This window comes from Sciurus vulgaris (genome assembly GCF_902686455.1).
Source record: "Sciurus vulgaris genome assembly, chromosome: 14".
Taxonomy (NCBI): Eukaryota; Metazoa; Chordata; class Mammalia; order Rodentia; family Sciuridae; genus Sciurus; species Sciurus vulgaris.
This window is the reverse complement of record NC_136475.1, coordinates 69,224,648-69,240,886: the sequence shown is the minus strand read 5'-3', so window position 1 is coordinate 69,240,886 and position 16,239 is coordinate 69,224,648. Positions and strand designations below refer to the sequence as shown.

General features: G+C 42.7%; 1 protein-coding gene across 3 annotated transcripts in view; it reads left to right on the top strand.

Annotated features, from left to right (window-relative positions):
• VIT (vitrin) overlaps positions 1–16,239 on the top strand; it is a 108,924-nt gene that overhangs the window by 37,749 nt on the left and 54,936 nt on the right. For all 3 annotated transcript variants that reach the window (XM_079109599.1, XM_079109598.1, XM_079109597.1), the window contains exon 4: positions 11,095–11,251. In XM_079109599.1, the coding sequence (XP_078965725.1) occupies positions 11,095–11,251 (157 nt within the window). The remainder of the gene's footprint in view (positions 1–11,094; positions 11,252–16,239) is intronic.

The window sequence follows — 16,239 nt, the reverse complement described above, 5'->3', positions numbered from 1 at the left end:
CCCACCAGCAATGCATGATGTACCTTTTTCCCCACATCCTTGCCAACACCTGTTGTTGCTTGTATTCTTGATAATAGCCATTCTAATTGGGGTGAGATGAAATCTTAGGGTGGTTTTGATTCACATTTCTCTTGTTACTAGAGATGTTGAACATTTTTTCATACATCCATTGATTGCTTGTAGATCTTCTCTAAAAGCAGAACTTGAAACAAATTCCTTTGACCTCAGTGTGGGAACAACCAAGACTAGTCATTCTTTTAAAAGTGTGGTTTCTGGATCAGCAACATCAGCATCACCTGGGACCCTTTGTCCCACTCACTCCAGACCTTCAAAGTCAGAAACTATAGGGAGGTCCCCAGTCATGAGTGCTCTGACAAGATCTGCAGGTGATTCTGATGCTTCCTAAGATTTGAGAACCAGTGGACAAGAAAGAACCAACATCAAGGCTGCTCACAAGTTTGAATGTGAAGTCATCTGAATATTCTCTTTAGTGTCCTCCAGTGGCTCTCCTGGAAGCCCTCAAATTTCACCAGTGTTGTATCAGAACTCCAAGTATTCACAACTCAAAGGAACAGAGAGGTAAAATAACAAGGAGGTGATAATTTTGTAGCATTGGTCAGTGGGTATTGTCTGATGCTGTGACCTGCACGGCTGAACCCTAGAAACTGGTGAGGAGCAATGAGGGATTAAGAAAAACACACAAACATTAAGACAGAAAGCTGGGATCAGGTGGGAAACTGATCTCTGGTTGAGAACAGTGACCCAGAGCTGGCTTCACATGTTTATTCTATCATCAAAAGGTTATTTGTGGGAAAGTTTCTGCAAAGCAGGCAGACTCGAAGGTCCAAGCACTGATGAGACATTGTGGTCATCTTGCTATGCTCAGAATCCTCTATCCCTGGGAGCTAGTTACGAGTTTCAACATTAAGATCCATAATTCTGAGCCTTTGCACAGAGTTTCCCAGTGTCACCGTAGTAACTGGGCAATCTTAACCTGTACTTTTCCACAGGGGGGTTCCCAGCACAAGCGCCACACCACAACCACAAGGCAATCAAACACCTTGAGCCACACCACCACTCCCCACAGTCTGAGAGTCTTGAGGATCATTGCCCAAGACATGATACCAAAGTTATCAAAGCCAGGCTGGAAACTCAGGTCTGGGTGAGGTTCTACCTCTGCTGCTTCCCCAATGGTCCCCTCCCAAGTCAGGTAGACATGGGAATGAGGAATCTAAGAGTGTTGGATGAGTGACAGCTGACCAAATAAGAAGTAAAGTAGAAGAGAAATGGAGAAAGTAGGTAAAGAGAAGACCCTGAATAGCTTCCTCTGCTTGGCTTAAGAACATCTGCCATACCAGTGCATCTATTCTGTGTATAGGGAGGGTCATGGCTGCTTCAGATAGTTAGCCCTTTCTCTCCTCCCTGCCTTCCCTTCATTCACATTTCTTTTTCCTCTCATCCTGTTTCCTTCTTTCTACTTCTTTGGTCTGTGCACAGTCCCCAGTAGCCTTCATGAACATTGCTTAGTTCCACCAGGGGCCCTTTGGACCTAGAAGGCAGGACTTGAGAGCATGGTGAAAATACTCTGGCATGAGGGCTTGACAAAGGGAGAAAGTAAAGATGGAAAAAGCAACTGGACAGATCCTCACAGATAACTCCCCAAGCTTATATGTAATCATTCATTCCCAGCCAATACTTAGCTTTCATGTGAATAGTTGTATTTGGTACAATTTGATTCTACCACACTTTGTTTATTACATTACTTCATTTTCTAAATCAAATTAAGTCTGATTCCAAACCACCAATGGCAAGGGGAAAAGGGTGTAGAATTCAAATTCCATATTTGCAGCAGCTTTCTTTCTCCCTGCTCCAGCCCCTGGAAGGTTTCTGCAGTCTAAAAGATGCAGGGCGCTCCAGGAGTGTTGTGCTGTCCAAGTCCATGTTATCTCTGGAAGGTGAGCAGCTCCACTGTTTTCTGGACCACAGGACCTTGGCAGAGGTGGGGAAACTTTGTACCTTGGGTTCCACCCCAAGAAGCTACTCTGAGGCCGTGCTCCTCCAAGGCAGCTGCTAGGGAATGAGGACCCTTCCTGTTCTGGAACCTACCCCCCCACTCCCACCTTCTCAGTCTTGGAACATCATTTTCTCCCATCACTCTTTGGGCTGAAAGAACTCAACTGCCCGTCAAAGAAGCGGGATTTGGAGAGTGTTAATTCCCAAAGCCCAGAGAATGTCATCTTTGGGCAATTCTGCCCTCTGACCTGCAACCTTGAGCTTCAAAGAAAGGAGAACGTGAAAACCTTCTTAGAATAGTAAAAGGGGGAAAATAAAGTGGAATTAACATGTTAATGACTAATAAATTAACCTGCTGTATAGTTCAAGGTAAAGTTTACCTACTGCACTAATAGGAACTTTATCACTTCCTTTTAAAAGTGATTTGTTTTTCAAGGTTTTTCTGATATAGTTGGGGTTGCAAACCTAACCCTACCCAGAAGCTTCTTACTGGCAGGTTTAGTCAGCCCAAACCCACTTGAGCAGTTTCTAACAAATTATCAAAATGTGGTTGCATTTTTCTTTGATTGTTTAATGCCACAAATAATGATAGAAGGGTAATGAATTTTAAGGACTAACCCGATTTATGTGTAGGCTATATATTCAAAAAAAGGCCTCCTCTTCAATCATGAACCCTTCAGCCCATACTGTAATAAATACATATGTTACCCCATAAATTATATCCTCCAAAGAGTCCAGAACAGTCTCTGCCTGGCAGAGCGTCTGCTAGAGAAGCCTCCTTCATAGCTTTTCCACACAAGAAGAAGGCCCGGAAGAGCTCAAGCGGCAATGGCCTTAGTCCAAAGAGGCTTTAGGAGAGGGGTCATTACACAGGTGAGAGTCAGGATGGCTAACAGCACAACACGTTACAGGCTGAGCATCCGGAAAGTCTTCCGTTTCATTAAGTATCCGATCTCATACAAGACAAAATAAAAGTATGTCTCCCCCGACAAAAAAAAAATAGTATGCAAAAGAAAACCTTCCTGGCCCCAACCCCTATCCACAACACAGACACAAAACTAGGTTAGCCGCTTTCCGTGTGTGGGCACTCCCTCTAAGTACCAACCACAATTAATTCTAAGAGCATTTTCATACAGTCAGTCTTCCCAGCAAAACCAAAAGCACCACGAAGATATAAATAGTAGGTAACTGTTGGATGGATGGACAGACCAATGGACAACACAACTGTATAAAACAAAGCAAAAATGTGGTAAATGCTACAGAAAAATAACAAGAGAATTCATATTGGTTTCATGAAAGAACATTCAAAATAAAACATGAAAAATAAGTAGAATTCTACAGGTAGAGGTAGATGGGAGGGCTTTCTGACTAGACTAAGCCCAGATATCGTGGGGAGCAAGGGCAGGACACTGGTCTGAGAGGTTGTTTCTCTTTGTTTTGGTTAGAAGGCAGGTTCTCCTGAGAGTTTTCCAAGCAGGAAATGTATATGATGGAGACAACAAACAAACAGCAAGCTGAACAAGAAGACATTCTCCACAGACAATGGAGCTACATTCTGAAGTATTTCCATTACATTAGAGTCTGTTGAAATATGCTTAATTTGAGGTGAAATATACAACCTTTAATTCACAAAGTTCTCTCCAATAAGTTAGCCTTAATACCTTGTACAGCATGGAAAGATTTTCGCAATCAACCTTGAGAGGGTGGATGATTCCCAGACATGAAGAGGTCATTGTTCTGGGACTTGGTGAGCTTGTGCACTGGACACTGATGAACAAAAATGCAGCTCTGTGACTGTAGGACTTGGCATAGCACAGATGGGGCTGTTCCAGCGGGATCACGTGTAACAACTAGTAAGTAATCTTCAGTGTGTGCTCGCTTCTTAGGTACCTGGTGTCAAACCAGAGTACTCTCCACACAGATTGCTGTGTGTGCCTTTTCTCAGACCATGAGAAAAGAAACAGATCAACTTTCTAGCACTCCTGATGTGTGGGTGAGAAAGAAAACAGACTCTCCCTGTGTGGCAGATTTTTAGTTGAATAAATTCTACCATGTCCAATTCCCAGAAGTAATAGGAAAACTGCACAAGGAAAATTTCACTAGAACAGTTGCCTTGCAGGTATTTTGGGGGCAAATGTATAGATGCATGCCTGCATGTGTACACACACACACACACACACACACACACACACACACACACACAAATCTAACTAGCACACATCCTGCATTCATCCACTAGTAATTGCCAATAATCTTTGAGTTCAGAATAACCCTTTAAGATAAGACCAAAGAAGAAGTGATTGATTTCCTCTTCAATTACTGAAGAGCCGAGCAGGTAGAGCTGCAAAACCTTTGGGTTTACAGCAAGAGGACCTGAGTTCAGGTATTGGCTCTGATACTTCTTAGCTTGAGCCAGTCAACTTGCCTCTCAGGAAAATGGATACAATATGTCTTTTAGGGTTTTTGGAAAGATCAAGTGAAAGAATGAGTATTGGGGTCCTTTATAAACTAACTGCCCAATTTAACTAGGTTGCCACAGGTAAGTTATTCTGTCATTCAACAATTCCTTGATCACAGTCCTTCCATGGAGTATAGATAAAAAACACATTGTATGGACCAAACTTTATAGACTTTCTTACGTGCTTAAAAATTGAGCTTGGAATTATCTATCAAGATAAATACCCTTTACTAGATTTGTCTTTGTGAAACCATTTCCATTGCTTGTTCTATATTTCCCCCCACTGTTATTTGTATAGACTCTTCTTGAGAAATCTTTTTATATCACTTCTCTAACCTACAATATTGCACATTTTCTTGGCAAAGGCTCAGCTGAGGTAGAGTGTGGTATGGCATTGGATTCAAACATATCAGGGGTCAGATCTAGCCTCAACATTGACCAAAGCTGTAATTTCATAGTTTAGAGTAATTTCATCCCACTGTGAGCTTGGCCTCCATGACTCCTCAAATGTCAGATTAAACCTGTGTAAAACCAATTCTGTACCCTTTTTTACAAGTCTGGCACTCTCCCCTGTTCAGGTAATGCTCCCTTTCTTGGTATGTTTAATAAACCCCACTATGCATAGTCACTAAGTTTCCCAGTGTTCTTTGTCAGAGGGCTTCAAGAGGAGATAGAACCCTAGTCCTTTGCTCTTAGAAGGTCAGCATGGTTTATCAAAATGGTCAGTTCAGCATCTGAATTTACTGCCTACAGAAAATGATCTACCAAGTACCAAATGCTTCAAAGAGGCATTTGAATCACTCCTCTCCATTCAAATCTTGGAATGTTTGGACCAATCCTTGAAGCTAAGTTTGTTTTGAGTCTTTTCACATTCATTTTGAACAGTGACCAGAGGCCTGAAGGAAACATCAATAGGACACTTGTCTTTCAATGTTTGGAGCTGTCTGGATACTAAAGGCAGAAATAAAGGTCAATGGAAAGACAAAAAAAAAAAAAGTCTGAAGCTCTCCCATAATTCCTGGGAGAATTTATGATATATGTCCTCGTGATTTTCTCTACCTAGCCACTCCTAAATCCTCCTGTCCTGTTCCCATGGTCCTCTTCTCCTGTGTCTCAGCTCCTTTACCAGCTCCTATGAGAACTTCCCCTTCACCTGACATTTTATCATATTCTGGACCTTTTACTACAGATTTTCAAGGGCCAACAGAAGGAATCACCTTATGGAGCTCATGATCTTTCCCAGCACCTCATTTCCCCCTCATTCTCTCTCCCTTCCCATCTCATGTTCCTCCCTCCCTCTCCCATACAATGAGACCATTCCATAGGGAAACTCTTTTTATTCCTCTCTGAATAGTTTAGCCATACATAGGCTTGGAAGCTCAGTAGACTTGTCAAGAAATTTCTTCCAGGGCACGGTGGCACAAGCCTGTAATGCCAGTGACTTGGGATGCTGAGACAGGATTGTAAATTTGAGGTCAGTCTTGGCAATTAGCCAGACACTGTCTCAATAAAAAGGGCTGGGGAGGTAGCTCAATGGCAGATCACCCCTGGGTTCAATCCCTACTACCAAAAAAAAAAAAAAAGAAAGAAAGAAAGAGAGAGAGAAAAATAAATTTCCTCCAAAAAAAGTATTGTTCAGTCCTAGAAAGAGTTCTAGGGACAATAATTACTGATGTATTGATGAGGGTGGGACTGTGATTTTGTCTAGTTCCCATGTTATTTGAACCCTGCTAACTCTCTAGACCTCTCTCCCCCTCACTCACTATACTCCAAGCACACAGGGGTTTTTTATGTTCTTCAAATCACTCAGCCCATTTCTACATCGAGGCTTCACCCTGGTTCTTCCCTCTCTCAGGCCTTTGCTGACTGGCCCAGTCTCATCATCCATGTGACAATGGTGGAAGATTAAGTAGGGGGAGTACAGGGCCCAAATCCTGTAAGACCTATTAACCATCTTATGGAGTTTGGACATTATGCTAAGGGTAATAGGAAGTCAATGAGGAGTTTTGAGCAGGAGAAAGATATAATCTGATTCCATTTTTAAGGCACCACAGTGGCTGTGCAGTGGAGAAAGGATTGGGGCAAAAGGCGGCAAGCTTGGAAGGAAGAAGCCAAGACAGAGCTGTTCTCTTAACAGTCCAACAGGAAGTGCCAGTGACTTGAACCAAGTGAAGGTAGAGGGGAAATAGTAGATTTAGAAATGAAAAGAACAGGGTTTTCTAATGGGTTTGCTTCATTCATTCATGCATTCAGTATTCTATTATATACACCAATGGACAAATCAGACAAAAATGCCTGCCCTCATGGAGTTTATATTCTAGTACATGCAGGAAGGTGTAACTGTGACAGGGACTTTGAAAAAGCAGATGAAAGGAAAGAGCAGTCCAGGTGAGAAGCCAAGTCTGAAGACAGCATGTATCTAGGAAGTAGCAGGGACAGTATTGGCAAGCCCGGAAATTGTGTGGAAGGGACTGTGGAAAGATCTTAAGGATTTTCAAATTTTCCTAAAGGCAATCAGAAGCTATTGACGGTTTTTGAGTAAAGACTCCACATGATCAGAAACTGTTTAAGAAAAATGGAAAAGAATGCTCTGTGAAAGAAAGTCAATAGAAGGGAAGAATTAGTACGACCTGTTCACTAGATATCAGAATCAAGAAGGAGAACACATTCATCTACAAATTAGTTGTCATTTTTATTTCATTAAACTAACAATTTTTGCATAATTTTCTTAAAATGGGATTTTGCACTTGTTGAATATCATAGTACAACAAAATTAAGCTTAATATCCAATCTTTTGGTGCATAAGTGCTTCTATGTTATAATAATTCTTCTTCATTAACATCCATGAGACAAGCCTATAAAGGCTTTCTCTAATTAATATGGAAAAAATTTTCCCCAGAAAGCAATTGGCTTACATTGCTGGGATCATTGAAAAGATGAATAGCAAAATAAGAAGAGCATACAGTTTGATTTTGGCTGCTACATACCTGGCTTGTTGTACGTCATGTCACCTAATCATTGTTACTAGTCCTGGCATGAGACCCAACCCACAGCAGAAACATTTGCAGGTCTGTTCCTGAGATTCTAATTGTGCATTAAAACAGTGGCTCAGACAGTATCTCTGTTCTGAGGTGTGACCTCTGCCCAGGAACACTATGAGATCAATGCTGCTGACACCTGTACCTGTGTCTAAGGTCAACCAGCAGCTTTAGCCATCTGGTTTACCAGTGATTCTTCTCTTTTCCTGGTGTCTGATCCCAAGGACCTCTAGGAAGGAATCCTTGGCACATACTGAGATGCTGTCATGTGAACTCTGATGATGATAGCAACTATAAGATGGCCAGGTAACCTTAAGGAACCATCCAAAGGAGCAGGTGAGGACATACCGGGAGAAGCTGAGCAGGGAGTGAAGCTTGGGCCTCTGTGAACACTCCCTGGTCCTCAGTGATCGCAGCCTGGGGTCTTCCTCATTACCAGCAGAGACAGTCCACTCCAGAAGGAACAGAAGAAGCTTTTGTCTTGCCTTCTCCCCATGCTCTTGGGAATAAACCTTCCTAGAACTTGAAAAGAAGTTCTTTCCTGAGGTTAGCCATGGGGACACAGCCTTCCCCTCTGAATGTCTGGGCATCAGTCAAAAGTCAGCCCTCAAGCCTGAGAATGATGCTTCCTGAGCTGCCTTGCTTTTGAATTGTCCTCTCAAGGAAGTCTGGTTTTTATATTTTAGGGATAAAATCCAGAGGAGAAAAGAAAATGTGAAGAAAAAAACAAAACAAAACAAAAAAAAAACCCTAAACGAGAGAGAGAGAGAGAGAGAGAGAGAGAGAGAGAGAGAGAGAGAGAAAGGAAACCCCAACTTGTTAGCATTGATTAGTTCAAAAACATTCAGAGGAAATAAAAAGACCAAGTGGAGGGATGGAAGATGGTTAAAAGAAAACAAACTACTTCACAGATAACTGGGAAAATACTGTAAAGAAATGAGCCATGTTTTCTTACATTCTTAAAGAAGAGCCGCCAGAAAGATACAAATGGCTGCTTTTTTTCTGGCTGGACATATACTACACTTTCCAATGATTTTGGCAATTACTCTGCAAAATTTAATTAGTACATTCTCTCCAGCTTAATTTTCTGTACACATTTAACAAATATTTGACCTTTAACCACACTTTGCCATTGCTTTGTGTTTTTCCAAAGTAGATGAGCATATGTGCTTGATTTCATTTGTTTCAAATTAATGAGTTCATCCACCATTTCTGCTGATTCTGTTGGGCAGACATATAGCAGAACTTACTTAAAATATTTCCTAGGTGTTGTAACACACACACACACACACACACACACACACACACACACACACACACAAATTCCCTTCCAAAGGGGGAAAATTGATTAGCAGAATGCAAAATATTCCCATGTGTCATTTTCCCCTTGTCTTTTAAGCCAACTATTTCATGGAAAATTCTACCACCAGTACTGTGCCCCCCATGAAGTCTTTCAACAGGTTTGGTCATTGAACAATATTCATTTAATAAGCTTCTGGATTTACACACCTTTACTCAATCCCTAAAGATCTGGCTGGCCTTCCAGAAGATCCCAAGTCTCCAAGTGTTGAAGTATGTTAGAATTTAATCCCAGGTCACAGAGCTTTGTCACCTCCTATTTCAAAGAACTAAGATGCAAAAAGAAGTTTTGCATTTTCTTTATATCTAAGGAGGAGATGCATTTGGACGTGGGTAAGTGATCTGTAGAGGAAAGGAGAGTAGAACACACTTCAGTTTCACAGAGGGATCTAGCAATGAGCTGATGTGGCGTCTTCAACCCCAAAAAATTGCCTTTAAAAAATGCACCCCTAGACTCAAAGTAGTAAATGTAGCCGTGAGTATCAGAGTTAAAAGGCGCAAAAGGTATAAAGGAAATAACACTGGTGAGGAGGCAACCTTTGGTAAGCAGAATGAAACCAACTGCTTTAATCTCAGTTCTCCACTTCTTAATGGAGACCACAAATTGCTTAAGCCTGTGATCAAATCCAGCCCCAGTTCCCAGAAGAAGCACCTTGCTGGCCTAGCCCTGAGTGGCAAAACTCTCCTGGGAGGGGCGTGTAAGAAATGAGCAAAAGTTCTAACTTCCATTCTTTCCCCAGCCTGAAGGAAATGCAACTCAGCTCATCCAGGTACATAAGGGTTAAAAAAAAAAAAAAAAAAAAAAAAATTGCGTGCTTTTTGGAAACAGCTGGAACCCATTAGCAACTCTGAGACCATCTTGGTAACTCAGTTAGAGGGTGGGTGGCCTGGCAGGGCTCCTGGATCCATGCGTGTAATCACAGACTCTTAGCACTGGGAGAGGTTTTATTTCCACCTCCCACCCAATGTAGAAATCCCCTTTTCAACTGTTCTGCCTGCAGACCTCCACCAATGGGGAGTCAGTGCTTCATGAGCCAGCCTCTTCCTTCAAGGACAACGCCAATTCCTAGAAAGTTCTTGGCAACATTTGCCTCGATGGAAAGTTTACCCCTTCAGTTCTAGCTCAGCCCTATGGTGTCACAGCACACAACAGTCGCACTTGGGAAGACAACTGTCCCTTGTTTCCAAATTCTTACCTTTTCGCGACTGAATGGCCCATTTCTGGGGACCATCACGACTGTGCTCATGTTGCAGTCCCTTCTGGAAATGGGACCCAGGACCGGATACATTCCCAGCTTGAAGGGCACCAGGATAGTCTTATCTAGGGAATCTTTTCCTTCAGGAGTTTCTGAGGGAAAATCTTTGCCAGGAAGATGCAACCCCATCTTTGTTTAGTTATTAGTAATAGAGCATGTTTTCTGCCTGACCCCCCAGGCAAGCTTTCAGCTCCAGAAGATTTGCCTACTGCACAGGACTAGTCTTCAAGAAGTTACAAAGCCAAAGAGAGGGAGAAAAGAGTGGATGGGCTTCCCTGGATGCTCATCAGGGGAGTTCCCAGCTTGCCACAAAATGTTGAAGATGAGAAAAGATCAATCCCATAGCGACCCAGCCTCTAGGCCTAAAGAATCCTCTAGGACCAAGGTCACTTTTGTCATATCTCCCCCTGTTCAAAGACCTTCCTTGGTGTCCCACATCCTGCACTTAACACAAGCATTTCAGCCCCCTGAACCCAGCCCAGCCCAACCAACCCACTGCCCTCCCACCAGGCTTATCCCGGGCATCTCCGCACCTAAGTCTCATGCTCTCTTTGTTTGCCCCTCCTAGAATACCTTTCGTTTCTCATGTGAGGTGGTCTTAGAGTTTTCTCTTTCTGAGCTAACAACAGAGCTTCTGAAAATCCAGTATCCTCCCACCATTGACTCAAGATTACATTTCTGGTCACTAGAGGTGGGTCTTTTCCCAGAGTTCTCTTCTCATATTAATTAATTGTCCAAATAAGCACAGGAATAAATTTTGCTCTTGGCAGGTTGAATGCAGTGGGTGGACATTGTTCTTTTAGTCTGAGGAATGTCCTAATGACATCTCTGCTCTCATTATGTGGAAGGGATGCGAGGTCAGCCCAGGTTCTGACTTTTAGAAACTAAGCAAATTTACAACCTAACAGAGCCAAGTCATAGATGAGCTGATATCACAGGTGTAATTTTGACCTCCTTTTTGTATTCCCAGCTGTGCCTCAGATCAACTGTGATGTCAAAGCCGGAAAGATAATCAATCCTGAGTTCATTGTGAAATGTCCAGCAGGATGCCAAGACCCCAAGTACCATGTTTATGGCACTGGTGTCTATGCGTCTTACTCTAGCGTGTGTGGCGCTGCGGTGCACAGGTGGGTGGCTCTGAGCTTCTTAATAACTAGCAATCAAGAGCTGACAGGGGCCAGTGGTGCAGGGTTGCTGTATTTAGCAAGCAAAAACGTACAAATTCAAGCATCCTGCATTTTATTAGGCAACTATACCCTAAAGAGATGAGTCAGAAGTCATATGTGGCCCTGCATCTCCTTTCACAACACTCTTAGAAAGGACAGCTTGAGTCTCTTTATATCTTGATGAGGAGGGAAGAATTCTACTCTTCTATGTTCATGACAAGGAAACCAAAGCAAAGCAAAGCCATTTTTGTTTCTACCTGTATGTGCTGGGCAAGGAAATGAGAGGGACGTGACCAAAGAATGCCCAAATGTTTGAAGGAAAAACTAGCATGTCTCTGGTGTTGGCCTGGAGACAAAAGAGAACCAAAGAAATGAGGAGAAGGGTGATGGGAGGTATCTCCTGGTCAACCATTGGTCGGGATCCAGGAAGGAGGACAGGAAACATGGCGTGCTTTGAACCAAGTCACTTCCCAAATGAGGAGATGGAAAGTGACCTTCCCAGAATCCTCACACTACCTTTTCTGAATTCTGGGGTCAACACACAGGGACATGTATGTCTCCTCAATAACTTTGATGATAAGACTGACACATAGGGATTGAGCGCTTCACCTGTGCTGTCTTATTTAGTCCTTGCCATTCTCCTATGTGGTATCTACTACTGTTATGCACCTCTGAAAGATGAGTTTTCTTAAGCCACACTGTTGTAAAGTAGCAGGGTGGAGACTCAAACCCAAGTCCAAATGGCTGCAGAGCCCCTGTTCGTGACTGCTGCCAGAACAATTTTGAGATGTGACTCCCCAGTCAATTCTTGGATTAATGACTGGATGCTGGATGAAGTCTCTGAATTCTTCAAGCTTCTGGTATCTTTTCCTTTTCTGTATTTACACATAAGCCAATTGGTTCTTTAGTCATTAACTCTGCCAGAAAGAGAGAGGTGACAATGTAAACTCTGTTTCCTTTCAAGTAGATGCCTTGAAATTTGGAGGAAGCTCTAAGAAAAAAATGTACGTAAGATTAAGCTTAAGAATTATTGGAAGATTTTATCAGTCATACTTCCCTTTTCCCCACTATGGCTGAGGGGTGATGAGCTAACTGGTTTTTTAATGGCAGCAGGACTATGACAGCTTATTAAGTACAAGTAATGGAATAGCAAAGAAAATGACACCAAACACTGTTTCCTAAATTCCGACTATGAAATAAAAATTGCTTTTGCCCTGAAATCAATTTCATGCGAAATAGGAAATAGGTGTGTAAGTCTATATACACATATGTGCACAAATACACAGGTGCATGCCCCTATGTGATTATCTGTGCCACATGAATGCCTCCTACACACACTGATCACACACATGCTTGCTCACACACACAACTTTACACACGTGTGCATGCCCATACAGCCCACCAACACTGTGAGCAATCTCCAGTCTGTGTCTATATAGACTCTCACGTCTGTGGAGACAGTGACATCTGCTGCAGAGGCTAGCTAAGTCTGTCCTAAGGTGGCCTATATTTTTCCAAGTGTGATCCTAGATGGTTGATACTCTGTTGCCTATGGCACTAGCTGGCTCTCTCCTACCCTTCCACATTTCCTAGGAAGAAGAGAGCCACAAGAGTAAATTTGACCTTACCAAAGATGTCATTAAATGGACAAGGAATCCATATATTTTGATTCTTTCCTAGCTTCAACTCAATCCTATGAGGCATTATTAGCATCCCCATTTTTCAAAAGAGGCCATTAGGCATAGGAAAGTCAATTTAATTGCTAGTTATTTGCACACTGAAGATTAGAACTCATCTCCCCTGACTTCCAGCCCAAAGCCCAGTTGTCACATTGTGATAAGAACAAGGGAGTCCCAGCATCGCTTAGTGTACAAAATGAGAACTCCAAAAGGAGGCACTTCACACGAGTCAGGGTTAGAAAAGGCTTCATGAAGGACAGAGGTACCCCTGGCAAGAAAATATGAAGGGCATTCACCAAACCAGGGATCTGCAGCCCCAGAGTATGGGGTGGACTATAGGACCTGGTGAGAAGAATACAGATGAAGGTGGAAGGAAAGAGCTTGAATGCTTCAGAAACAATATTGGCTGCTTGACCATCGAATACTATGGTGGCTTCCTGGCACAATCGAAAAACTCATTGGAAGAGGTATTGCTATCCTTGGGGAGGGTAAATAACAATCTGAAGGAAAAACTGGAATTTTGGATGCTACTTTAGCTTTGTTTTTCACCAAAAGAGCATGTCTGTTTTCAGAAGGCAGGATTTAAGACATAGAGAACATGAGTTGAAAGTGCATCGGGGACCTATAGCCACTGTCCTACCAGAATTCCCCCATGGTCAGAGCCAGAAGGAAGGAGAGAGCATATCTTGGTTTAGAAATTCAGGTTAATTTGAATTCATGTTCATATACTATATCGTGCTCATATGTTTTCTTATAAGTCATCTCCTTGATTCCTTCAAACCAAAGAGATTATGGACATATTGGAGACATTGTATTTTGGCTCAGTCTTATCCTAAATTAGCCCCGTATGTAAAGGGGGCTGCGTGCTGGGGAACAGAGATTCCTCCAAGGTGGAGCAATGAAGAGGCCACCTTCATGCAGAATACTCTTCCCACTGATTTCTGATCAAATGCTCACCCCTAAAACAGCAGCTCTTCCAAACTTGTTCCTTCTCTCTGAACCAAGGAACTTACCCTCAGCTTATCGCTAACCCTTGGTACTAGGGACAGGAAACATATAGACATCAATGCCATGTGCAGCACCATGCAGAGCGTCTGAGGAACACCAAGAAGTGGAACTTGTTTTGCTCTTCCAGAGAATGAGGATACAAATGAGGTCACATTTCCATAAATTCTCCAAAGTGCAACCGCTTTGAGCTCTCATCTGCTCACAAGTGGAACACAGTCATTTCCCAACTCTCTCCCTCCTTCGCCAGTATCTTCTATATTGGCATAGTCTCCCTGATTTTGAAATATCTGCATCCTCCAATTAGGAGGGAAGATGAGGCTTCACTCTACCCCAACAGGCAAATCTCATGAGAACCCATAATTCTGCATGTACATTTGTCCCAATTTCGGGGTATTCAGTCTTGCATAACCCTCGCAAGGGATGTCACAGCCACAGGGCTCCTGACTCGTATACAGGAGTGTGGGCACCAGCACACAGTTCCTCAAAAACGCAGTCCCAGGTGTAATATAATATAAACCCAAGGGAGAATGATTTCTCTGAAGAAAAAGGAAAGGGTAAGTGTTATTTCCCATTTTCCTCATTCATTGTAAGTTAAGGAGAGCATGAGATAATTTTGTTGTTGTTTTTTAAATCATCATAATTTTCAGACTGAGCAAGTGGCATGCTGGAAAATGTTTTTAAAAACCAGTTTTCCAAAAACAGGGCAAGGAGGGGACAGGCCCTATTTGCCCTTTTCCACGTATACCTATTCCCACCATGGTTGATTTCAAGCTACCAATGTCAAGTCAACCAGCTCTCAAAATCCTGAAACCTTGACAATCATCTCCCAAACACTGGTCTAATTGGTGCCCAAATACCACAAATAGGCCTTCTGACACAAAAGCATCAATTCCTGTCCTTTCCATAAGAAATTTTCCAGTTCAGTTGAAGGATAAAATTAATTGCAGACATTTTCAGGAAGTACTACAGGATAGAACAAACTCAGATTCTAAGTTGTGAGACTAAGATTCTAAGAGGACTGTGGGTGCAGCGCAATGCCAAACTCTCTGGGAGACTCTGGGGATGGATGTACCTGGAAAGCTGCTCAGGCCTGGTCAGGCAGACATGGAACAAGATTTTCCAGGGGAAAGAGCAGCATAATCAAAGCCACGTGAGTGGAAATATGTGGTTGGCCAGGCAAGTAGAAACCAGTCTGACTGTAGTGGGAGAAGACTCTCCCAACTGTGGAGAGAGGGCAGGAAGTAAAGACTCGGAGGAGTGAGAAGGAGTTGTCATGGGAGATCCTGTGCTCTTGAACCCAGAGAGGTAGCATGATCACAAGGGACAAGTCCAAGATTGGAGTCAGTTAGACTTGGATTCAAATTCCTCTTGCAATTCACTAGTTACGAAACCTTGAGTGAATCAGTCACTCGGAGAAACAGCCTGCTTCTAGGGAATGGCAATCGCAGCGTTCCCTATACGCCACTACTCAGAGGTTTGCTGGGAGGACCCAGGGAGATGTCATACGTGAGATGATTTTAAAGCAATTAAGTGCTTCACATGTCAAGTGTTATTATCACTTTCTTTCCTTCTGGGTCATTGGGAAGTTGAGTTGAACATCGCTGACTCACGGAGAAGGTGGGAAAGCAGGAAATGGCAACTACCACTCCAGGAGCAGGGGGAGGGTATTTATGGAAAGAAATCCACATACTCGCTCATCATGTAGTGCCATGAACTACAGATACCCAAAGGAGTCACATTAGGCTCTGAGGCAAGGAGATGTCATTGTGAAAGTGCTATTTAGGAACCAGAATGGACCTCTTGCCAAACAGAGAAGAAGAAACATTAACATAGACATGTCAGTCAATATCACATCAGGATTTAAAACCTGGAGATATCTTACAAATTAAAGAAACAACTTCCGGTCGTTGGAAAACGCTTTTCTTTCTGCTTTCCCCGCCCCCCACCAGGGGCAGGGAATTGAACCCAGGCCTCATGCATTCTAAACATGCATCCTATGATTGAGCTACATTCCCAGTCCTAGCGACTATTTAAATATGCTTAATATACTGCACATCTTCCCTTCCTGGCCCAGAACAAACAAAAAAATTTAGTTTAAATAAATCCATACTAGGTCAGGGATGTAGCTCAATTGTAGAGCACTTGCCTAGGATGCAAGAGGCTGAGGGTTTAATCCCCAGCAATGCAATTTTTAAAAAATGTCTCTTCAAAGAATTAGAATTAAAGCAGAGCTCTAAAGCAACTAAGTACATTGGATCAATA